The following is a 20679-nucleotide window of genomic DNA, read 5'->3' on the forward strand; positions in this document are numbered from 1 at the left end:
AGCGCTAAATCCATGCGAGCCATCGCTCGCTGCGCGCCTGCCTTTCTCGCACGCGAGCTTGCGCTCATCGCACGAGGCAGCAGTATGCGAGCTGACGCTCGCTGCGCACCTGCCTTTCTCGCACGCGAGCTTGCGTTCATCGCACGAGGCAGCAGTATGCGAGCTGACGCTCGCTGCGCGCGAGCCATCGACGCTGTGCGTAGCGCTCGTGGCACGCGAGCTTGCGCTCGCTGCGCGCGAGGCTCCGCATGCTTGCGCGAGGCAGTGCGCGCCGTGGCGCAGCACGCTTGCTGCCCACACGCGACTGCTCGTGCCTTGCTCTCGCCCCTGCCCACACGCCCATTGCTCACAGCCCACGACACAAGGTAGGGCTGTTGCCTTGTGCTCGTGCACCATGCCCTTGCTCGCTGCATTCGTACCGCATGGGCGACGAGCTCCCTTGCTCGTCGTCGCATGCCCGCACTATACAACACCTCTTAAGGGTAACACGTAGCATCCATTGCTTTGTGCGTGCAAGTTATATGAGCGAGTCGCATAAAAATTAAAATTTATATTCAAAATTAATGACAAATTAATAAATAATATTAATTTCATAATTTTAGGGCGAAAAATCGAAAATTTATTATTTAATTGATTTCCGATTAACATGGATTCAAGTCTAGGTCATAAAAATTTAAAATTTAACATAAATTTAAAATTTTTATGGTGGTTTTTAATCATAGGTTTCTAATTAAATTATAACTAATTATGAAAATCAAATTAATTCTAAATTATTCCAATTTTCAACAAATTAATCATAATTACAAATTAGATTGCATAATTAACAAGGCTAGGCATTCAAACTTGTTAAACATATACAGTAGGTCAATCAAAAATTCAAGATTTATCAACAAGAATCGCAAATATTTAATTTAACATCTTAAATTTACGAAATTTTGCATTCGAAAAACAAAAACCTCCGAAAAGTCATAGTTAGGCTTCGAATTTGAGAATTCTGGGTTCGGCCGAAAAGTACTATTTTCGTCAAAATTTTAGAATGCCTTTTACATGCGGAATTGACACAAAAATCACTCGATTTGGATGAGTAACGAAGAAACTGCCGAAAAACTGCCGAAAAACTGCGTACGTATAATTAAATAAACGCAATTTGCAATTAATTAACAATTACGAAAATTAATCACCCCTTTTAATTCTTGCAAATTTGTAATATTTAACCATGTTCATGCAATTTAGATTATGAAAATAATAAGAGGCTCGTGATACCACTGTTAGGTTATGATACATATGACAATTCATAAATCATGCGGAAAAACCATAAAACCAGGAAAGCATATTATTTACACATAATCATTTAGCATAGTTTAGATGCATACACTTTGTTGCGTGCCTTCCCTAGCTGCGCCCGAACCGAACAAGAACAAGTGTTTAGGACTCCAAATGTCGTCCCTCCGTAGATAGTCCACAGCACGTCCGGATCCGCCTTAAGCTTGACCAACTAGAATCGCCCTTAAGGTACTTAGAATTTTCGGCTATTGTAGGCAATTATATGACTGAATTTTTGCTCTCAAAAATCACTTTGAATACTTGAATCGTATATGTAAATAATGATCCTAGGCCCTTATTTATAGAGGTATGGAAAAGGAATTGTAATCCTACTAGGATGTGAATTTGTTAATTAGAACTTTATTAGGACTCTAAATAACAAAGCAAATCTAATAGGATTAGGATTTTAATCTTCGCACGAATCCTAATAGGATTAGGATTTCCCGCACACGCATCGTACAAGCCGTGCACCCGCGCAGGCCTTGCGGCCCACGATAAGCGCACAGCCCATGTGCGGTGCTGCGCGCGCGCGCCCTTGGCTGGGCCTGGCCTTGCGCTGGGCCTGGTCGAGGCGTGCGTTGCTGCGTGCGGCTCGCTGGGCGATGGCCTGGCTTCGTGCTGGGCCTTCGTCTAGCGGGCCTCGTCCGATGCTAATTCGTACGATACGCTTCCGATTAAATTCCCGATTCCGGAATTCATTTCCGATACGAACAACATTTAATATTTCCGATTCCGGAATTAATTTCCGTTTCGAACAAATATTTAATATTTCCGTTTCCGGAATTATTTTCCGATTCCGATAATATTTCCGATTCTGACAATATTTCCGTTTCCGGCAATATTTCCGATTCCGGCAATATTTCCATTTCCGATAATATTTTCCGATACGTACCATGTTTCCGTTTCCGGCAACATCTACGACTTGGATAATATTTATATTTCCGATACGATCCATATTTTCGTTTCCGGCAATATCATCGTTTCCGGAGTATTCATTTCTTGCCTGTGACGATCTCAGCTCCCACTGAAACCAAGATCCGTCGATTCCGAATATCCATAGATGGAGTATTTAATGCCATTAAATACTTGATCCGTTTACGTACTATTTGTGTGACCCTACGGGTTCAGTCAAGAGTAAGCTGTGGATTAATATCATTAATTCCACTTGAACTGAAGCGGCCTCTAGCTAGGCATTTAGCTCACTTGATCTCACTGAATTATTAACTTGTTAATTAATACTGAACCACATTTATTAGACTTAACATAGAATGCATACTTGGACCAAGGGCATTATTTCCTTCAGTTTGAAGCACGTAGTGTGGTCATGACCATCCCTCTTGCAATGAGTACAAGTCATTTGTGACTTATCAGGTTTATCAAATCGAGCCTTAGGACGATCGGCTTGCAAAGCAAAAATTGATTGAGTTTGGACAACGTCCTTCGTTGCTTGAGTGTCTGCAATCACCCTTGAGTTTTCTTCTTGCACAAAATCCAAGTATGCTTCATCCAATGATGGCAAAGGGATCCTTGACAACAAATTTGTACGCACAGTAGCATACAAATCATCATTAACTCCAATCAAAAATTGATGGAGTATTTCCTCCTCTCTATCTGCTGCCAATTTTCCAGCCATATCACAAGAGCAATTACCACACTCACAAGTACGTAATGGTTTAAATTGAATCAAGTCATCGTACAGACCCGTAAGCATGGTGTAGTAGTCCTCCATAGACATGCCTTTCGCTTGTTTGCATGACATTATCTCACTACGTACCTGTTGGAGTCTAGGTCCAGTTGCAATACAATATTTCTTAGCCAAGAAATCCCACAATTTCTTAGCATTATCATGAAAGGGAATCGAAGAAGCTACCTTAGGCTCCATACTCCTCAACATCCATGAGACAAGCATAGAGTTAACCGTGACCCAATCTAATAGCTTCTTCTTCTCTGTAGGTTGCGTGATTGTTCCATCAACAAACACCAATTTACGGCGAGATTGTAAGGAGAGCTGCATTGCCCTAGCCCACGCCAAATAATTGTTCTCACCCCGTAACAACACATGAGTGATTATAGAGCCCGGTTGATCTCCAGAACTTAGGTAATACGGAGATGCGGGATCGATCTTTCCATCTCCGTCCATAATTAAGCAAGGTCACGCTGGTGCAAGCTTGAATAAGAACGGCTAGATTAAGAAAATGTAAAGGAAGGAGAAAAAAATTGAGATGATAGGGTTTGCTAGGCTGCTAGCTCCGATACCATGACAAGTTTATTAGGGTTATGATTTTCCTTGAGTTTGTATTGCATTGGAATTGGTATTATATACTACAGCATTAGCTACGGGCTTTCCTAGACTTAGTATTACTAAATACAAGCTAAGCCTATTAAAGCCCAACTACAAAATACACAATATATATATATAAGCCTTAATATTTTGCGACACTTGTTGGAATTTGCAGTGATCCCCACTAGTACGAAATTAGGAAGGTCTCTATTTCACCTTTCAGAGCATGAACATTGGGTATATCATCCTCGATTCCTCCCTTACACTCTCTCTCCTCCAAGGTAGTATCCTCTTTGATGTAAAAATGGAAGAGAGGATACTATCTTGGTCGAGGATTACAATATATCCTCCATGTGAAGAGGATATATGGTAATTGGGAGAGGATATATTAAGCCACGTGTCATTTAATAATTGGGTAGTTTTAAATAATTTTACATACGATTATAATTTTTAACGGTAATAAATAAAAAACGGTAACTTGTTTGAAAATAAAAATAACACCAATGATTATATATTTTCTTTCTCTATTAAATGAACCTAATTTTAACCATATTTCATAAATCTCATCTTTTTCATGAAGTATTTGAAGCGCACATTATTAGTAAATTACTGTCATTGCATTGTATTGTAATATTATTAATGTTATTTTAACAAAGTTTATTATTGTCAAGGTAACAAATCGATTTATTTTATCAATTTTAATAGAAAAATAATTAATTAGGCTAATTTATTTTTTAACTTTTGAAATTATCCCTAAATTACATGTTATAATAAAAAAGATAATATGTAATAGGGTATGTAAAGTAGGAGAGAGAAAACAAGAGAGGATCCTCTTTGATGTGTGGAAAAAAATAGAAATAGGAAGATGAAGGGGAAAGAGATAGTGGAAAATGATGTGGAAGAAAAAGAACATAATGTGTCAAAAGGAGAAAAGGGGAGAGAGTTGAGGAGAGATATATAAATCCTTTCCAATAATCCTGCTCTGCATCATATCTTTTGCTTATTCTCTTGGTCTACTGATCTCGCATATCTCTGACTTGCAATCAACATGCAATTCTTCAACACTCGCTCAACATGCAAATCACCCCCTCCTTTTCCGGGCTTTTCTCCATAAATGCAAGTCACTACTCCCAACTTTTCTAGCTCAGCTTTTCACCAATGCACCAAAAGCTCTGAAGTCTTGACACCATAAACCCTCCATTTTCAACTTGAATTCTCTACACAACCAACAAAATGGAAGAAACACTAGCTAAAATCCCTTATGTTGAGCAACAACCCCTCCAAGCTATAAACGCACCCTTGATATCCTCCTATAACCACCAGATACGGCCACTCCTTGACGCTAGGGGTGAAAGTTCGGTTTTCGGTTTGGATTAAGATTAAGGCCCAAACCAAACTAAATCGGTTTTCATTTTTTGAAACCGAATCCAAACAACACCAAGCTGCTCTCACCCCGAGCCTTACTCTAGAGTACCTCAACAAGTATGTAGACACGGACGAAACCCATGTGGCAGAATCCATCGAGTCTGCCACGTGGGAGATTGCCGGGTCTGGAAAGGGAATCTCCCACAACCCATTGACTCTTGTGGTTAAGAAGAAGGGCGTGCCCGATCTTACTATGGTTAATCTTCCTGGTATTACCCCGAGTGACCGTTCATGGCTAACCAGATAATATCTATGAACAGATTCATGATATTATAATGGAGTACATTAATCCAGCGGAGAGCATCATTCTCAATGTGCTCTATGCTGCTGTTGATTTCTCCACCTGCGAGTCCATTCGGATGTCACAGAAGGTGGACAAAATAGGGGAAAGAACTCTTGCAGTAGTCACCAAGGTTGATAAGTCCCCTGAGGGGCTTCTTGAGAAGGTTACAGCTGACGATGTGCGGATTGGTTTGGGTTATGTCTGTGTGAGAAATAGGATTGGCGATGAGACTTATGTGGAAGCTAGAGCAGAAGAAGCTGCCCTAATTCAATCCCATCCCCTGCTTTTCTAGAATCGAAAAATCGACAGTTGGAGTTCCTGTACTTGCTGAGAAGCTGACAGCAATTCAAGCAGCTAGCATTGCGAGGTGCTTGCCGGGGATGGTTAAGAAGATAAATGATAGGCTAAACACGTGCATTGCCGAGCTGAACAAGGTCCCTACCTCTCTCTCCTCTGCTTCTGAAGCCATGACCGCGTTCATGAGGATACTGGGATCATCCAAGAAGTCTCTCAGGAAAATTATAGGGGAGTATGAGGAGTACCCTGATAACAATGAAATGCACTACACTGCTCGTCTGGCTGAATTCCTCGACGATTTCTCTACTAAGTTAATGGGCCACGAGATCACTAGTTGTGATGAATTCTTAAAGGAAGAAATCCAGGTACTTGAGGAAGCTAAAGGGATCCGGCTGTCCAACTTTGTCCCTCGGGCGGCTTTTGTTTACATAATACAGAAGATGATCAACAAGATATCTGTAGTGCCGGAGGACTTCGCATGCAAAGTGTGGGATTATGTTGAGAAGATCGTCCTATCAGTTTTAGGACAACATTCTGAGAACTACCCCCAGCTACAATCCTCAACTAGAAGAGCTTCCCAGAAATTGATTCAAAATTTTAAGGGGTGATCATTTGGTAGAGTAAAAGAGATAATAGAGATGGAAAAAGTTGCTGATTATACTTGCAACCCCGAGTATATGGCTGTCTGCAACAAGCTAATGGCTAATCTATCAACATTCACTAAAACTGTTGATGATCCGACGAAGAAGGATATGTGTATTGAAGGCATTGGGGTAGTGGAAATCGGGCATTTGAGAAAGTTCAAAGATATTTTGCAGCCAGCCTTTGAGTTGAAGATGAGGGGGACTGCTTATTGGAAGATTGTGCTAGGAAGATTGGTGGACTTTATGGCACTGCATTTGCTATTGAGTATTCATAATCTGGTGGACAAGGAGCTCGAAAGCGAGGTTATAAGTGAGCTAATGGGTGATCCTGCTCGTGGTGGCGGAATTGAGAGGTTACTGGAGGAGTCACTCGCTGTGGCGCGAAAAAGAGAGAAGCTCAACAGGAGTATTGAGCTGCTCAAGGAATCCAAGGATGTTCTGGCTACAATCATGGACAGAATTGCTACAACTACTAGTACACAAATGATGGAAGTAATTAGTTAATCTTAACCTATGCTACTAATTAAATTACTAGTCTGCTAATCTGTATGCCCTTTTGTTTCTAGAAATTCCCAAGGCTTTCTTTTGGTGGTATGCATGTAATTATGTAAGCTATCTGATCAGGTGTAAGTTTCTGTGCTTGTGAGCTTATGTATGGACATATATTATTCGGATTTTTCATGAAATACCCCTCAATTTTCACGAAATTCACCAAATGCCCCTCAACTTTCATAAATTCACCAAATGCCCCTCACCTTTAATATAATACCCAAACTACCCTTACTAATGACACGCCGTTAGTCCGTCGTTAGCCTACTTTTCTAATTCACCAAATGCCCCTACAATGTAACTTATTTCACCAAATACCCATATTTTAAAATATAATTCACCAAATGCCCAAATGTAAAAATTACCTTTTTAAAGCCCAACGGTTAGTTTTTGGGCATGTGTATGTCGATCGAAAAGATGGAACAGTCCTTGTCGGCTGGTGTTACGGGGAAGGAAATTGATGAAGCAGGTTCTCCGTGCTAATTTGTTGGTGGCGTTTCTGGGTTTTCTCCGGCTAACAATTGTCCATTGGTTGGGGTTGGGGTTTGGTTGGGGTTGGGTTCTCTCTCTCCATTTTTTTAAGACAAGTGAGAGTCTTTTTATTATTAGATGCGAATACAACATTAGTTTACACCATAACTGAGCTTAATCATAGTTTGGGAAAGTTGCTGTCAAAAATCTGTAGCTCTAGCGACAACCACATGTCCATAATAGGACTAGACATCGAAAGACACTACTGTCAAGATGACACCAAACACCAACTTGCTGAAAAAGTTGCCATAGTGAAGCTGTGTTTCTTCGACAATTGCTTGATTATCCAATTGTTGCGGATTAATAAACCTATTTGTTCACTGGCCTAGTTCTTCCAAAGACAAGAGCTTACCTTTGTTGCTTTTAAAATGAACAACTGTCTTAAAGCGTTGAACAGAGATTATGGGATTCAATGCAGGAATGCTTTTGATTTGGGTGAATTGGTTGTAACAGTTAAACAGGATAAAAAACAGACCAATGAAAAGTTCAAAACATTTGGATTGCAATATTTGACGAATCTATTTACACCGGGTAAAGAATTGTTTTTGTACGTGCTTAAAGGTCCTGCAGCACCTCTTGGAAGTTGGGGTGTTACTATGGTGTCTTTACAACAAATTGAAGCAGCTACTCGTGATGCTTACTTGTGATGCCTTGTTGCGTATTTCTCTTGTTAATTACTCCATATTTGGGAACTAAACTGCTTCCTCATGAAATTGTAATCAATCTAGCATTTCTGCTGCTAATAGTTTAAGATGTGTCAGAAATAAAGTGTACTAAAAATATCAGCAACAGATTAAGCATATTCAACACACAAAAAAACATCACTTATCAAACTAGATTAAGCATATTCACCATTCAAAAACATCATAATTATCATATTCACCATTCAAAAATAACTTCATATAGTGACAGATATACTGAAACAATATGTAGTATGGATCAAAAACATCATAATTAAGCATATTCGCCATTGTTGCTTGGATCACACTTGTAGTATACCCTTTGTGGATTGAGTGTTGTATCGGAGCTACGAATGACAAATTTCCTCCCACGATAACAGATTTTATTTGGGACTCTAACATATGTGGACTCATTATGTGTGGATGATGATTTTGAATGATAACTCATGACACAAAATGAGATGAAACTACAACAAAACAATTTGGTGACTAAATAAACACTCAGAACAGGGTTATTTATACTAAAACAATAAGCTACGACTATTTTTCAATCTCAAAAAACTAGCCGTTGGGCTTTAAAAAGGTAATTTTTACATTTGGGCATTTGGTGAATTATATTTTAAAATAGGGGTATTTGGTGAAATAAGTTACATTGTAGGGGCATTTGGTGAATTAGAAAAGTAGGCTAACGGCGGACTAACGGCGCGTCATTAGTAAGGGTAGTTTGGGTATTATATTAAAGGTGAGGGGCATTTGGTGAATTTCTGAAAGTTGAGGGGCATTTGGTGAATTTCGTGAAAATTGAGGGGTATTTCATGAAAAATCCGTATATTATTATATTATTGTTTACTATGTGTTAATATAGTTATGGAAAATGATATGCTTATAAGACTCTATTTTTATAATGCTATTAGCCTATAACTACATGATCTGGTATCAAACTATCAATCAGTTTTCAATATAATTGTTTGTCCAAGTATCACAGCTTCTTGCAGGTAATGAAATCTCAGCTCGCTCATGGTGTTATGCAAGTTATGCTAGTCTGAAATTGTTTCAAGGATGCCTGATGTTTTGCTAGGTACTTGTTGATTCAGATAAATTCTTGTACAATGGTTTTAAGCATTTACAAGTTTACAACCCAAAATACATAAATCACTCAGAACGTAAGTAGTCAAAATATGCATTGATTGATTTTATAATTAATGATGGCATCATACCGCCTGACCCAACAACTTAGCACGAATAAAACACAAAATGGTACGGGCATGGTGGCAAGCCACATTTATTAGAAAAAGTACGACAATGTATGAGAAAACACGATAAAGTAGATGTTTTTGTTAAAAAACACGAGAAAGAGTAGACATTAGTCATTCACTTATTCTTCTTATATACATAAGCACGACACACCACAACTTGTAGGATTAAAATAACTTGCAGTGCGGAGTAATTGATAAAGAAAATGATACGGAGTATATAATACTCCATTTATAAAGACCAAGTTAGTTATTGTTGTTTTGATTATAAAAGGAGTGCATTGAACACTCTACTGCTCTGCTATTGTGTGACAATTAGGCTTTGATTTATTCAATCTAAGCCTTACTGCCTGTAACATAAGTAAATAACAAGTTCTTCGCACAAGAATCACCAAATTACTGAACACAATACGAACAAGGAACTAGAAACACAGTTATAAGACTAGTAGCATAATAACATCAGATACAAAGCCGATGGATCGGATACCATGGTTACATCATCATTTACTGCTAGCTATCCCAAAAGAAAGCCTTGGAAAATTAGAAGACCCAGTAATTAGCATAGATTAGGATTAACTTATTACATAAACCCATATTAAGAAGACTAGGAAATTCATGGCAGACCTTAAATTAGAAGACATACTAATTAGATGAGTAGTTAGCAGTAACAGCAACCCTGTCCATAATTGTAGCTACCACATCCTTAGATTCCTTAAGCAATTCAACACTCTTTCTTAGATTCTCTCTCTTTTTGGCCACCTCCGGTGACTCCTCCAACAGCTTCTCGATGCCTCCACCATGAGTATGAGCATGACCAAGACCCTCCATCAACTCGTTAATAATCTCGTTTTCGAGCTCCTTATCCACCAGATTATGAATGCTTGATACTGAATGTAGTGCCATAAAATCCACCAATCTCCTCAACACAATTTTCCAGTAAGCCGTAACCCTCATCTTCATCTCAAAAGCAGGTTGTAAAATCTCTTTGAATTTCCCCAAATGCCTGACTGCCACTTTCCCTATGCCTTCGATATCCATGTAGCCGTTTGGCGAATTGTCAACATTTTTAGCGAATGCTGCTAAATTACCCATTAGCTTATTACACACATTCATGTACTCAGGGTTGCAAGTATAATCCACAATCTTTTCCATCTCAATTATCTCCTTGACTCTCTCAATTGATTTCCCTTTCATCTTCATAATCAAATTCTGGGCAGCTCTTCTAGTTGAGAATCGTAGCTGAGGGTAATTCTGAGTGTGTTGTCCCAAAACAGAAAGGACAATCTTCTCAACATAATCCCAAACTTTACAAGCAAATTCCTCTGGTGCTGCTGAAATCTGCTTGATTTTCTTCTGCATTATGTCGAGGAATGCCGCTCGAGGGACGAAATTGGGAAGCCTGATTCCTTTGGCTTCCTCAAGTACCTTAATCTCTTCCATTAAGAAGTCTTGATAAATTTCTGAAGTTTGGTAGTTGACGAGCTGATCGGAGAATTCATTGAGGAAATCTGCCAAACGAGCAGTGCAGTGCATTTCTTTGTTATCAGGAAACTCATCATGCTCTCCACGCACAAGAATTTTCCTAAGTGACTCCTTGGATGACCCCAGTATCCTCATGAAGGCAGTCATGGCTTCAGCAGGAGAGGAGAGGGAATTAGGGAGCTTATCAAGGTTTGCCAAACTCATGTTCAGCTTGTCGTTGATCTGGTTCACAATCCCTGGCAAACACTTTCCAATACTAGCTGCCTGAATTGCTGTAAGTTTCTCAGCAAGCACAGGAACCCCAACCATTGATTTTTCAATCCTCGAAAGCAGGGGATGGGACTGAAATAAAGCAGCTTCCTCAGCTCTAGCTTCTACATAAGTCTCATCGCCAATCCTATTCCTCACACAGACATAACCCAACCCAATACGCACATCATCGGTAGTAACCTTCTCAAGAAGCCCCTCAGGGGACTTATCAACCTTGGTGACTACCGCAAGAGTTCTTTCCCCTGTTTTGTCCACTTTCTGCGACATCCGAATAGACTCGCAGGTGGAGAAATCAACAGCAGCTGAGAGCACGTTAAGAATAATGCTCTCCACTGGAGTAATATACTCCATAATAATATCATGTATCTGCTCATATATATTATCTGGTTGGCCGTGCACAGCCACTCGAGTAATACCAGGGAGATCGACCATAGTAAGATCGGGCACACCATTCTTCTTAACCACAAGAGTCAATGGGTTGTGGGAGATTCCCTTCCCGGATCCAGCAATCTCCCACGTCGCAGATTCAATTGATTCTGCCACGTGGATTTCGTCGGTGTCTACCGACTTTTTGAGGTACTCCAGAGTGAGGCTCGGGGTGAGAGAAGAATGGTGCTGTAGGCGCATGATCAAAGGTACCCGAGTGCAAATGCCTTGACCTCGTGGGAGGTTAATACCAGCAAGTGACTCAAGGACGCTTGATTTTCCTGATGATTGATCCCCAACCACGACAATGGTAGGGAGTTGGATGCCTTCCTTCATGATTTTAAGGTGACGGAGTTTGTCAATGGCGTCCAGAAGTGGCCGTATCTGATGCTTGTAACTGGAGATCAGTGGTGGGTTTATGGCTTCCAGGGGCTCATGAGCATCGTTACACTGGATTATTGCTAGTGATGTTCTGCTTTCTTCCATTTTTCTTGTGCAGGAAACTCAATAGTGGAAACAAACTTTGTGACTTGTGACTTGTGAGTATGAAAATTGGAGAACATTATAGACTACTCCGTACAAAGGATGTAAAAGGAGAAAGTGGTGATTTATGTTATCTTAGCCTGTCACTGTCATGTAGGACTACAGTCTACAGAGACTATAGCTTACAGCCCTGAAAAGCTGAAATTAGGGAGCACTCAAGTGAAGTGTTAATTTATTTCAATATCTTTGGCTTATTCACAATTCAAATATTCTCCAAAAGATATGATTCAGAGATTTTCTTTTACGAAACTACTTTTTTTTTTTTTTTTTTTTTACTCCCTCCGTTCCTAAATAAGTGTCCACTTTGGACATTTACGCGGGATTTAATAAAACTGAAGTGTGTGTAAGAGGTAATGATTGGGCATGTTTTTTTTTGGGAAAGGAAAAAGTAGATAATTGTTTATTGATAAAGTACAAATAAAAGTGGATGTGGTGATTGAAAAGTGGAAAAAGTGTAGAATGTGTAAGAAAAAGTAATAATGATTTATGGAAAGTAGGAAAAGTATGTGGAAAAGTGGGAAAAGTGTATGGAAAAGTGGGAAAAGTGTATGTTCAAAAATGGAAAGTGGACACTTATAAGGGAACGCTATTTTTGGAAAGTGGACACTTATTTAGGAACGGATGGAGTATTTTTTTGTTTTTTGGAACCGATACTCCTCTGTATTTTTTTAGTAGTCACATGTTAATCAGCACACGTATTAAAGAAATATAGTTGAATTCGTATAATAATAATGCGAGTGAGCTAGTTGATAATAAAGAAATATAAAAAGAAAAAAACAAGTGGGATGTAAAAGTATCAAAAAAATAAAATTATTTATGATTTAAGTTGTGTCATAGGAAAGTAAAATATACTTCTTCCGTCCCTTAATACTCGACCTGTTTTGACCGGACACGCTTGCCAATGCGCAACTTTGACCATCAAATTCTTTAACTACATATTATAAAAACTTATAAAAATATTAGTATTTTGAAAATATATATTTAGATGAAGCCAACAATATATTATATACGAAGATTTGTTTTCATATACTATAAATAAAATAGGGTCAAATTAAATTATGTGAATAATGCAAAAATTCAAACCGGGCCGAGTATTAAGGGACAGAGGGAGTAATAAACAATCGGGGATTGAGTGTAAAAATTACCAAAAATGGAATAGTGACTCCTAAACATATACGATCGGAAGCAGTAAATATGACTCCTAAAAAATACAGTGGGAGTAATAAAAAGACTTTATCCCTATAAGGCAATAGATTATCGTGAAATTGATTCGTTGATAAAAAATTATACGGATCGGAAGACTCAATAATTTTTCAAACATACTCAGATTAATCAAATAGAAACCATTCTTGCGTATACATCAAATTGTTAGATCGTCTCTCACGAAAATTTGTACTCCGATGTCAGCAATGCATACAAAAGTGTCCCACAATTTAAGATTTTTAGATTGTTCAACAATGTTAGTTTTCATGGGGAAATCTTTATTTGAGTCTCCATTTCTTTTATAGTGTTCAAATCGCCTAAATTGTCTGTTTGTAGTACTTCGTTATTCGTACAATAATGGTCAGTTGTATGGCATGATTATGGGCCGGTAATGGATCAGAGGTGAATTGGATGGAGCTTTATTCGCCTCCATATGTGAATGGTCCACTCATCGCCGGACCCATCTTTCATCCTATTTACCCTCCACACACATTTGACTCATCTGTCACCCGCTAATGAAGATGAAATTAAACACATCCCTGCGTTATGTAACACTAATATAAACTAATACTTCGTATTTGCTAATATAGTGGCCAATAAATTAAAAGTTTGATATATCTACACTATAAAATATCTAAAACATACTACGTAGTATTATACGATACGGAGTACGTACAAGTTCAAAAAAAAATTGTACTTCCTCCATTCATAAATACTCACAGCGTTTATCACTTCCACGCATGCCAATGCACAATTTAGATCGTCAGTATCTTAAATTCTCTCCTAGCAAAAATGATAAAAAGTTGATATTTTAAAAATACGTATTGAAACGAATATAACAAGATCCCACGTGACTATGTTTTATTTGACATATATATTTCTAATGTTATACGCTTGTATAACTAATTAAGTAATTGCAGTAAAAAAATCAATAATTTTATGTGGATAGATGTATAAATTGGGTGATGGGTGGATGGACTTTCATCCGAATCCGACCCGATCAATTACCCAATCTACCCGCCCCCTATAACATTAGTTTTTATATCGGGTTTTCATATATATATATATATATATATATATATATATATATATATATATATATATATATATATATATATATATATATATATATATATATATATATATATATATATATATATATGGTTCAGGTGGTTGACTGGTTGGGATATCGGTCGGGTTCCGATGATGAAATGCCACCCCTAACTCCCTAAGTGTGATCGTCTGATCGATTGCGACAAGTTTCATCTATCAATTGTTTTCCCATCAAATGATCACAATTAATTTCTAGTTATCGCGTCCTCATAAAAAACAGCCTATCTCTTGTGTGACCAGCCACACCATGAACTTGATGGTGTGACGCGCGTGCTCAACTCCCTCGCTCGCAGCTATTTTATATGGAGAAGGTTATTGACTGGTGTTACTTGACTTTATATGCGGGTGTTACTTGTACATTGTATTCGCTGTTACTTTTCTTGTTTTACTGCAGTTCCTTAAATTTCAAGTTAGAGGTTCCTTGTATAGACTGATGTTACATGATATTCTAGACTGGTGTTACTTATATATTGTATCCGTTGTTACTTTTCTTGTTTTATTGCAGTTTCATGTTATAGGGTCCTTGTATAGACTGGTGTTACTTGACTTTTTATGTTGGTGTTACTTATACATTGTAGTCGCTATTATTTTTGTTATATTTATTGCAGTTTCTTCAATTTCATGTTAGAGGGTCCTTGTGTAGACTGATGTTACTTAACTTTCTACGTTGGTGTTAGTTATACGTTGTATTTGCTGTTACGTTTCTTGTTTTATTGCAGTTTCTTCAATTTTATGCTAGAGGTTTCTTGTATAGACTTGTGTTACTTTATTTTCTATGCTGGTATTACTTTTAGTTCCGTTAATCGTGTTGAACTTATTTATAAGTTTGAATACGTCACACTATCAACTTGATAGTGTGACTGGTCACATATAAGACTTGAGGCATAAAAAAATAGTTACGATTCATATTACTAAAAATATTTAATGGGCTTGATGATGAAATGGATGACTTTGAGGCCCATGCTGATTTCTTTAACCCTGGTACCCCACCTGGTGAACTGGAACTGCCTAAGAGAAGGAAGAGAGATGGCTCTAGCCTCTCTCCCTCTTCTTCAGTATAATTCAAGGAATGTTGTTGCTGTACTGTTTTTGGTTGGTTTTTGTTGAACTAGGCTGCTGGTTGCTCTACTTTGGTTGGTGTTTTTGCTCGATTTTCAATTGTTGCTGGATTGTTAGCCACTTTTTCCCCTGCAGTATTATGTTGCCTATCATTATTTCTGGATGCTGGTGGTGGTCCTGTTTTAATGTACCTAGTCAGGGTCTGGCTTTTTTTTATTACTTTTAGTCTTATTTCGGTTTGTATTATGCCTATGTTGGCAGTGCAGCTGCTGGATTATGTATGTCCCTTTGGTTTTCTCTATTAATGAAACTTTGTTTTTCTCTTACTTAAAGTATCAATCTTCTGCATGCATATGCACATCTAATCAATTTCTCTTAAGTCTATTGTTGGATAATCTTTTGTGCTTGGTTCCCTTGCTATGGTATCAGCTATTTTGTTCATACTGGATATTTCGAGTTCAATCTTCTGCAATTCGGCCTGGTTTACAGAATATAAGTCCCTTTCTTATTCGCAAGATGTTGAATTTATGATGTTTTTGCCCCTAAATTGCCTATCTGGTTCGGTCCCTTGTCCCTCTGGTTGCTCGAGTCTGCTCTCCATTCTGAGGTCCTCATCTCCTTTAGGTACCCTTCATTAGGGATGCTAAGGATTGGGTGGAAGTTTAGTCTTGTGAGTCAACTCCGAATCGACCTTTATCCCGATGATGTAGCTCAATCTAAGAACACTAGTGATGAGTGACATTTATGTCACTCTTAGGATAGTATTTTGCCTCTTTTTATTCTTGTCTTTGTTTGTTTTCCTCCCCTTTTATGCTCATATTAGTCCCTTTGCTCTTGCATTCTTAGTTGACTCGGTTTCTCCTAATTAGCGTCCTTTCGCCTTGTTTTTCTTAATTTTTGTCAAGCTTTTGCTTTTCACGGGTTTGTAAATATGTAGGAAAACGAGTAAAACGGACCGGAAAGTCAATGTAAGTCAACGGTATCCAAGGAAAGCTTGAAGTGGAAGAAGGGAGTCAAGGAATCAAGAACTCAAGATGTTCGGACGAACTTCAAAAGTGTTCGGCCGAACAAGAGCAGAACAACCTGAAGCAATCAAGCATAGAGTTCGGCCGAACATTCCCAAAAGTTCGGTCGAACTTACCTATGTTCGGCCGAACCTCCCCAAATTGTTCGGCTGAACCACGCAATCAGTAGTTCCTATTTCTTCCCAGGTTCACCCGAACCTGCCTTATGTTCGGCCGAACTTTCCTCTTAGTTCGGCCGAACTTTCCTCTTAGTTCGGCCGAACTTTCTCAATGTTCGGCCGAACCTGCTACCAGCGCTGAGCCGTTTTTCGGGACTATTTAAAGGATTTTAGGAGCTTTTAGAAAACCGAGTTTTTTACAAAAGTAGTCTGAAATTAATTTTAGAGAGAGAGAGGAGGAGAACTTCATTAATTGCTCATTGTATTGCTTGGGATTCTCCCTAATCTTGGATTTGAAGCTTCATTGTAAAAATTCTCAACTCTTATTTCCATTTAATGTCATTAATTTCTGATTTATCTTACTTTTGTCTCTTATTTTCTCATTAATCAAAAACCCCCCCAAAAATAGGCACTTTTATATTTTTCCTTCCTACTTGTTTGATTGTTTATCTTTTCCTAATCCTTTATGATTAGACTTACTAGTTTCTTTGCTAATCTTTTGAGATTTGGTGATTTTGATTGTATTATGGATGATGGTTTTGCTTATAGATTTGATTGCCATGATGAAACTAGCTTGAACTATTTGGTTAGGGATTTTTGCTTTGATTATTCGGAAATGCATACTCCCATTGAATTTATCATGTTGAATTTTGTAGTCAAGTTCATGAGTGAGTAGTTTTCATCTAGGGGTTTGGGGGTAACCTAGGATTTTCATGTATGGGGTTTTAAGGTAGGATTTGCTAGTTTTGCAATTAAATGTATAAGTTGGGGGGTCCTCGTTGCTTGCTTGGTTAGACGTAACTTTGCTTGGTCAAAGGAACACGATGCATTGATTTGGCAAGGGATTGTAAGTCATTGCATTGTATGATTTCGATCGGATTTATTTTGATTGATTCTTAGGCCTTGGGTTGATTGCGGAAGCATGATTCGTTGCTTGAGAATATTAAAGATCGACTCCCCTTTCAATTTGTCTTTGCAAGTTTAGTTAATGCCCAAATCCTTATTCCCCCATTGCATGTACCCCTTGGCGAACCCCATACATGAAACACGATGCTTGGTCAATGGAACACGATGCATTGATTTGGCAAGGGATTATAAGTCATTGCATTGTATGATTTCGATCGGATTTATTTTGATTGATTCTTAGGCCTTGGGTTGATTGCGGAAGCATGATTCGTTGCTTGAGAATATTAAAGATCGATTCCCCTTTCAATTTGTCTTTGCAAGTTTAGTTAATGCCCAAATCCTTATTCCCCCATTGCATGTACCCCTTGGTGAACCCCAATCCCCTAGTGTTTTTAATCCTTGTTTAACATTCTAATCGCTTAGCTTGAATTTTCTTTTTTTTCAACAACCAATCCCTTTTCAAATTAGCTTATGTTAGCATTTCTAGCTACGGAACTCGCAATTTCCTGTGGATATCGACCCTTTGCTTGCCACTCTACTTGATTCTTGTGGTTAGTTTAGGTATTTAAGTTGATTTAGGTGTAAGACTAGCAACGACCTAGTTTTTCCCTTTATCAACTAGTGAGCCTGAGGGTTTTATTCGTAACACCCCCAATAGTAAACTCTCCTTACTATTTGCCATTATCTCTGTTACTATGTTGTCAAATGATCTTATTCTTCATTTATGCCTTGTTCCTCTCGTGCCTTTGCAGATTCAACCTCAATGGCATCAAAAATGGATCACAAGCAAAGACCGAATTCATCTTCGATGTGGCGTCAACAATTTCAATTTTGTATTTTATTATACGATGTATTTTAATTTATGCCATTTTCTACAACACGACCTTGCTCCGTATCCAATGGAATTCATATATCCGCCCTGGTTTTATCTTTTGTATGTATACTTGGGATCTTAACTCCCTACTTGATATGTAGTAGTTTATTACTACTACTCGAACTGCCTAAGGAGTTCACTCCTTATCGGAACTGGATTTATATATCCGCCCTCCCTACCTCTCCTTTCCAGTTAGTTTTTATTTCCAGTACTCGGGACATTCCTTTTATAGCTACTTTCTCTCCTCTAATTATGTCACAAAAGAACTACAATTGTCATAGTCCAACTACAACTCCGGTGACTGCAATTTTTTTTCCAACCCAAACAAAATGGGGTCTATTACCTGTTTATAGGAAACGGAGTTTAAACTCCGTCCGAACAGCTCATTGTAGCTTGCCACTTTCTTTTTTGAAAGAATATTTGCCACTATTGTGTTTGTTATGAAAATACTTTCTTGAAATATTCAAGGAGGGAAGCAAGGTCAAGCCCTTGCGGAACTCATTCACATGAAAAACAACTTCCGACCGGATATTCTTTGCATTCAAGAAACAAGAACCAATAATTCAAACAGCAAAACACTCTTAAAACGCTAAATTTCCACCAACACTTAATCATAGATCCCACCAACCATAGTGGCGGACTATGGTTTTGTTGGAACAACGATAACATCTCAGTCTTAAACCACTTAGTTTCTGAGAGGTGTGCTCACTTATCAATCCTGTACAAACCAAATAACAAAACATTTATAGTTTCGGGAGTTTACTACCCGGCCCAGGAAAATGAGAAAGATATTTTCTGGGAGTACCTCCGTACTTTCCATGACAAATTATCCCAACCATGGTTAATAATTGGAGATTTTAATGAATTACTAACTCCTGATGATAAACTCGGTGGAAACCCAATAACGGCCACCCAATGCCAACGGTTAGCATCACTACTAATGTACCTCAACGCTTATGATGTGACTAGCACTCAACCCTCTTTTTCATGGAAAGCTAATCGAAAAGACTTACTTCTACAACGTCTAGATAGAGCCGTTGGTCACGGCAGTTTTAACACAATCTTCCCTGACACCCATCTAAGCTATGGAAACTTTACAGTCTCAGACCATGCCCCCATTTTTTTAGATACCAATACATCTATCAACACCAAAAATAGATTATTTAGATTTCAGAATCTATGGGCCCTCGACAGGGATACCTATGATATTATTCGCAAAGAATGGCAAACGAATATCCCGGGAACCAGGTTCTTTATAATAGGCCAAAAACTACGAGAAATCAAAATAAAACTCAAAGCTTGGGCTCAATCAAAATACGGTCATATGAACAATAAATTATCTCAAAATTTGGACAAAATTCAAACTCTCCAAGCCCAACTTCTTAATCAACCCTTTAACAGAATTCTACATGACCACTTGCTTAGAATGATCAAGCAACGAGAGAAACTTCTCTTATACGGCCAGAATAGCTGGAAAAAATTCGCACATAAAGAATGGCTAACAAAAGGAGATCGCAATTCTCATTTCTTTCACCAAAGAACTAAATCGCAATCTACTAGGAATCTTATCCACCGATTAAAAAATGACCTACAACAATGGGAAGATAATCCAGCTTCAGTTAAATCGATCCTGGTTCAATCTTTTAAGAAACGTTTTACCTCCAATAGCCCAGACAACAGGAATATCGACCTATCTTTCCTACCAAAAGTCCTCTCTCAAGATGAACAAAACAACATCATTACCCTTTTTTCAGAAGAAGAAATCAAAGCAGCCTTTTTTGAAATGAACCCTCTCAAATCTACGGGCTCAGATGGATACGGTCCAAATTTTTTTCAAGCGTATTGGAACATTATCGCAAAAGAAGTCACGACAGCGATTAAAAGCTTTTTCCACCACGGATCAATCCCACCGGCCCTCAATCATACCATCATTGCCCTTATTCCGAAAAACAATCTCCCGGAAAATCCAAATCACTTCAGACCAATTAGCTTGTGTAACACAATGTACAAGGCTATTGCAAAACTTTTAGTTTCAAGACTCACTCCAATTCTTCAACTCCATATAAGCCCCTATCAAAATGCGTTTACGCCAGAAAGATCAATTCATGATAACCTCCTAATTGTTCAAGAAATTCTTAATGTTTTTAAAAAATCTAAATCAAAGGTAGGTTGGTGCGCCCTCAAATTAGACATGGAAAAAGCCTACGATCGGGTAGAATGAGACTTTCTTTGGGCAACCCTAGGAGCCTTTGGTTTCCCAACCAAATGGATAGAATGGGTCAAATATTGTGTGACCACAGTTTCCTACTCATTAAAAATCAACGGTTCAACTACAGAACACTTTAAGCCTACTA

General features: G+C 38.3%; 1 protein-coding gene and 1 pseudogene across 1 annotated transcript; one reads left to right on the plus strand and one right to left on the minus strand.

Annotated features, from left to right (window-relative positions):
• The first annotated feature begins 4332 nt into the window (after positions 1-4332).
• On the plus strand, positions 4333-6872 carry LOC110805259 (dynamin-related protein 4C-like; annotated as a pseudogene).
• A 2807-nt stretch (positions 6873-9679) lies between these two features.
• On the minus strand, positions 9680-12090 carry LOC110805257 (dynamin-related protein 4C-like). Its single transcript, XM_022010856.2, has one exon. The coding sequence runs from the start codon at positions 11928-11930 to the stop codon at positions 9909-9911; it is 2022 nt and encodes a 673-aa protein (XP_021866548.2). The 5' UTR covers positions 11931-12090; the 3' UTR covers positions 9680-9908.
• Between the last annotated feature and the right edge of the window lie 8589 nt (positions 12091-20679).

Source organism: Spinacia oleracea, chromosome 6, assembly GCF_020520425.1.
Source record: "Spinacia oleracea cultivar Varoflay chromosome 6, BTI_SOV_V1, whole genome shotgun sequence".
In the NCBI taxonomy this organism is placed as follows: domain Eukaryota; kingdom Viridiplantae; phylum Streptophyta; class Magnoliopsida; order Caryophyllales; family Amaranthaceae; genus Spinacia; species Spinacia oleracea.

Excerpts from the sequence above, each read along its gene's own strand:
- LOC110805257 (XM_022010856.2), bottom strand. The coding sequence starts at position 11,930 with ATGGAAGAAAGCAGAACATCACTAGCAATAATCCAGTGTAACGATGCT.